Below are 5,281 nucleotides of genomic sequence, written 5' to 3' on the forward strand. Positions count from 1 at the left end.
ACAATAGTGGACCATGTAATCAACCGTGGAGTGACCCTGAGGGAAGCTGGCCAACGGGTTCAGCCTAACTTGAGCCGCTACACTGTAGCAAGCATCATAAGGACATTTTGAAATGAGAGTCGGTTAGTACAGTCACTTTGCACTAAGATTTGTAGCACTGCCATGCTAATGAGAAACACAACAATACCATAGATGTAAAAATACTGAAATTGTTACTTTACAGAATTGCTAGACGACCAGATGCTGGGGGCAGAGGAAGCATGTTCACTGCAGACCAAGAAACCCATATAGTCAATATGCCGATTGCAAATAATCCTATACTTGGAAATAAACGCTTGTGTTTGTTTTGATGTGTGTGAATAAACACCAGTACTTGAAGTTTGGATCCCTCTATGCTTACGGATCTATGACAAAAGTATGAGCTCAAACTGACATAGCCTACCTTGTGCACAGAGAAAGCAAAAGCCAGATGTGTTTTTTATTCATACCATCAGTGTGTAGTTGGTGCATTGTGTGCTTATTAATTTGATGGCTTGTGTGTACTGTTTGATACAAAAATACCATTTTTACAAAGGTGTGGAGAGTTACAGTTTTTTCTGATTGCTTAAGCACATTTTTTGTAACTATTGGCTATTTTTGCAAAACTCTACACACAAATAAGAAAACCTGTCACCCAATTATCAAAACATTGTAGTTCTCTTGCAAAAGCGAACACAGCTAGATTAACTCTTCACACCTTCGTAAAAGTGGTGTTTTCGTATCAAACAGTACACACAAGCCATCATCTACTAAGCACACAATGCGCCAACTGCACACTGATGGTATGAATACAAAACACATCTGGCTTTTGCATTCTCTGAGTACAGATGTCAATTTGAGGTCACACTTTTGTCATAGTGTCATGTAAACATACAAGGATCCAAACTTCAAGTATTGGTGTTTATTCACACTCATCAAAACCAAGACAAAGTCAGAACACAAAATAGGAATTTCACAAAAAAAAGGAAAAAAAAAAGACAGTCAGCCTACATCATGTCGTCTTTCTGGGTCCGGCCACAAAATTTCGTCCACATCGCATGCGATATCCTCCAGTCCAAGGCACCGGGGAAAATATCTCCTTGAATGCCGTATCCAGGCCTGACATGATGCCTGGTCAATATCTCCACATGCCTCCTCCATTGCCTGTAAAAGGGCTACCTGTTGATGAGGATGACGGTCGTACACTTTCCAGCGCCAGGCAGAGAAGAACTCCTCGATGGGATTTAAGAATGAAGAGTATGGAGGGAGGTTGAGTGCCATGAAGGATGGGTGGTCTGTAAACCAGTTGCGGACCAAAGCAGCCCTATGGAAACTAACATTGTCCCATATGATGACATATCGGGTCTGCTCTGGTCTCTGAACAGTGAGCATGTCATGCAAGGTGTCCAGGAATGCAATAATGTGTGCAGTGTTGTATGGGCCTATGGTTGCATGATGGTGAACAACACCATTTTGGCTTATAGCTGCACACATGGTTATGTTACCACCACGTTGTCCTGGGACATTGATGATGGCACGGTGTCCAATAATGTTCCTGCCACGTCTCCTGGTTTTACTGAGGTTAAAACCGGCCTCATCCACAAAAAGTAGCTCATGTCCCATTGCATCTGCTTCTAGTTCCATCACTCTCTGGACAAGACAAAACAAATGCAACACATCAGGCCCATGCACAGCACTACAGTATGCACTTCCAAATTCAGAACCAATGACACTAGCTTACCTGCACATAGTCATATCGCAGTTGCTTTACACGTTCTGTGTTTCTCTCGAAAGGAACTCTGTAAATTTGCTTCATTCTTATTCTGTGGCGCGCAAGTACACGACTTAGTGCAGAAATGCTTGCACTGTGTATATTTTGAAAGATGGTGTCATTATCAATTATGCGCTGCTGTATTTCGCGCAGTCTTATTGCATTATTGGCAATCACCATGTTCACTATATGGGTCTCTTGCTCTGGAGTGAACATTCTGCCTCTGCCCCCAGCATCTGGACGTCTAGCAATTCTGTAAAGTAACAATTTCAGTATTTTTGCATCTATGGTATTGTTGTGTTTCTCATTAGCATGGCAGTGCTACAAATCTTAGTGCAAAGTGACTGTACTAACCGACTCTCATTTCAAAATGTCCTTATGATGCTTGCTACAGTGTAGCGGCTCAAGTTAGGCTGAACCCGTTGGCCAGCTTCCCTCAGGGTCACTCCACGGTTGATTACATGGTCCACTATTGTAGCTCTGATGTCATCAGCAATTCTATTTCTTACTCTTCTTACCCTTCCTCTCCCCCCTCCTCGTCCTCCTCTTGCTCCTCCTTGTCCTTGTTGTCCTCTTCGTCCTGCTTCTTCACCTCCACGTCCTCTTCCTCGGCCTCTTCTACTTCTCACTCTTCCTGCTCCCTCCACTGTACTCCACACACACAGCTTACCTGTATTATAGTGCTTAGGCTGATTGCAAAGTGAACTAATTATCTAAAGAAGTTTTCACATGTGACAGTGTGCCAGACAGTTGGCAAAATAGTGTAAATAATGGCCATAAATGTGTATAGTTTTGCTAGGAGTGTGTTGATCCTTTGCAAATTGAGTGTAAAGCCGTGAGTTGTGTTTACAGTTCTGCAAAAAGAGTGCTGTGCAGTGGATTGTAGCTACAGGTTTGCAAAGTGTGTGTTACAAAATGGCAAACTGAGTGCAAAGCAGTGTTTGTGCTTTTAGTTTTGCAAACTCAGTGAGTGGTTTTGCTATAAGTATTAATAGTTTTAGAAATTGTGCTATAAGAATCACAGTTAGGGTTTAAGCATTCAGAAAAAACTGTATTACCTTACCTGAATATGTTTGTTAAGGAAACATTTATTTTGTGAAACTGGAAGAAGGTGATTTTGATGTTGGCAGCATCTTTACAGCTACATGAATACTGAATTAGCAGCATCACTAAAGAATGCCTGAGAATAGGTTTTTGCTGGTAAAGAAGCTGATGACCTGGGTAACATTTTTTTATGACTTTTTTCTAGCAGACTAAACAAAATCCCCATTTTAAACATAACATTTCAAGAGTAATTTGAAAAATCATTTGTAGAAATCTGTCACAGAAGTTACGCAAAAATAACGTTTTCACTTGGAAGTAGCATCAACAAAACAAATTTAAAGCAGTTAATAAGCAGACTTAGATGAATTGTTAGTAAAGGCAGAATCAGCTGCTTGTAATTCTCTTTAGTGTTTAAATACCGAATGCATATTTTCCTTAAAAGCTCTTGAAATGCCTCGAGCGCAGTTACAGCACTTCACTACATGTCAATATCTTCTGTTTTATAAAATCAGTCCCGGGAGCGTTAAGAGAGTATACATACACACAGACACGCAGAGCTTCTATTGTATTAAAGTTTACCTTGAGTGAGCGATCAATGTCTTATTGTCCCATTTCATCTTTCTGTCTTTACATCGTGATGAAGGTCTCTTTTTATTTTACGTAACAAACAAACATACAGTTTGAGGTCTTTTGGGGGCACCTCTTTGCTCCTCTTCACGCTTCAACTCATGTTTCATTCAATCGTATAACCAGACCTGCTTTAGCTACATCTTCTGCTTTATTAGTCCTCCACTGCTGATATTCACACGTGGATATTACAGATGTGCGAGTATCAAGAGGTCAGCGCAACACGTATTTAGTCTTTACATGAAGAATTGTCTGTGTTTTATTCACAATCTCTCCTAACCTTCAATCCCATGGAGGAACTGAAACAAAACTGTTGCCCTCGTGCACGTCGCTGTTCACCGCTTCCCGCATGTTTCATTTAGCAGACTGCAGCCATCAGTGTTCAGTGACAGGTGACCGCCTGAAGTCACATTAAAGAGTAACAATAACGACAGCACACTCGACACCTTCCAGGAGAGTATTTTACAAAGAGTTGAACGTAATGATTCCTTTATTGAAAGAAAAAGAAAACCCTGCAGTTCTTTTTTAAACTGAATGCTATTATCTGTGCTTTCATAACAACACTGGCTAAAATGACTACATATGAAAGAGGTCACGCTTAATAGCAATGCCACAGTAAATGACCAAAAACTCACAATTTCACATTTGAATTCTGGGCGTTTTCACACCTGTGCTGTTCAGTCGGTTTAAATCCAGCTCTGGTTTGTTTCCTTTCTTTATGAAGATGTGAACACGGTAATCACACTCGGGTGGAGACCGAAACAGCTACACCAAGAACAAACTCCAGAGCACATGATCTGACCTTGGGGTGACCGAACTATCAGGTGTATGCTGTGCATCCTGAGAAGCAGCACAGACCACAGACATGCAGAGTACAGCTTTGCCTGAAATTTGCACATATAAATATAAATGTTAGGAGTAAAAATCTCCGTGTTGTCCAACAGCTTTTAACCTAAAAAGCTTTTAGGTTTGTAGTGACATATTTTTGTTGACCTGGTGTGCTGGTGTTATGAAAAGGTTAAAAGGTAAAAGAAAATCATAAACTGATCATGACCAGAGTGAACAAACTATAAGTGTTAAACTGCCCTCAGTGTCATTATGCAAAAAATTACTAACAAAAATGAGCATTTAATACTCTAAACCAGAAACAGCTAAAGCAGAATGTGTAGTGGACAGCAGTGGGATGGCAATGGCTCTCATTCACAAATCATATCTATGCATAAACCCTGCCTATAAACATTTCATGCACTAATCTGGGACTCATCAGTGTTTTCTTACTTGAATTTATTTGTAATGTGTGGATGAATAATAATAATATAAAAGAAACATAATAATAACTAATTTAATTTTTGTCATTATTTACAGTTTTCTGAAACAATATTAAAAAATAATGCTCACAGAATTTTGTTTTGCACATTAAAACCACATGTTGTGAATGTCGCTGCTTCTGGGGGATAAATAGCGTCTATCTTACATAACCATTCGTCTAAAGTGGCCATCCTTGCTGGACCCTCCCTGTCCACCACCTGTTTCCTTCTTTTTTTATGCTCACACTTCAGCTAAATTTTGGATTCAAAGCATTTCATTTTTCCTTGAGCCACAGTGAGCATCTCAGGAAAACTGATATTCAGCAATATTTTTCAATGTTTTTCAGTCCTGAGGAAACACTTTGAAAAGCTGGCCCCTTTGTGAACTCTTCCTCAGAAAATATTCTTTCAGTTTCTTTCAGCTGGAAATTCTCCTGCTTTCTTGGTTTATCAGTGCAGCTTCTCTTAGAGCAACATTAGCCCAACCTCTCTATTACTCATTCAGGTACATTTC

General features: G+C 40.0%; 1 protein-coding gene across 1 annotated transcript; it reads right to left on the reverse strand.

Annotated features, from left to right (window-relative positions):
• Window positions 1-590: 590 nt before the first annotated feature.
• Window positions 591-2,040, reverse strand: LOC109196801 (uncharacterized). The gene is made up of 2 exons (XM_019351223.2): window positions 1,760-2,040; window positions 591-1,668 (listed from the first exon to the last, which is right to left on the reverse strand). The coding sequence occupies exons 1-2, from the start codon at window positions 2,003-2,005 to the stop codon at window positions 1,021-1,023; spliced, it is 894 nt and encodes a 297-aa protein (XP_019206768.1). The 5' UTR covers window positions 2,006-2,040; the 3' UTR covers window positions 591-1,020.
• Window positions 2,041-5,281: the final 3,241 nt, after the last annotated feature.

This window comes from Oreochromis niloticus, linkage group LG23 (assembly GCF_001858045.2).
Source record: "Oreochromis niloticus isolate F11D_XX linkage group LG23, O_niloticus_UMD_NMBU, whole genome shotgun sequence".
Classification (NCBI taxonomy): Eukaryota; Metazoa; Chordata; class Actinopteri; order Cichliformes; family Cichlidae; genus Oreochromis; species Oreochromis niloticus.

Excerpts from the sequence above, each read along its gene's own strand:
- LOC109196801 (XM_019351223.2), bottom strand. The coding sequence starts at position 2,005 with ATGTTCACTCCAGAGCAAGAGACCCATATAGTGAACATGGTGATTGCC. Across the intron at positions 1,669-1,759 it reads TGCGATATGACTATGTGCAG|AGAGTGATGGAACTAGAAGC; the intron begins GTAAGCTAGTGT and ends TGTCTTGTCCAG.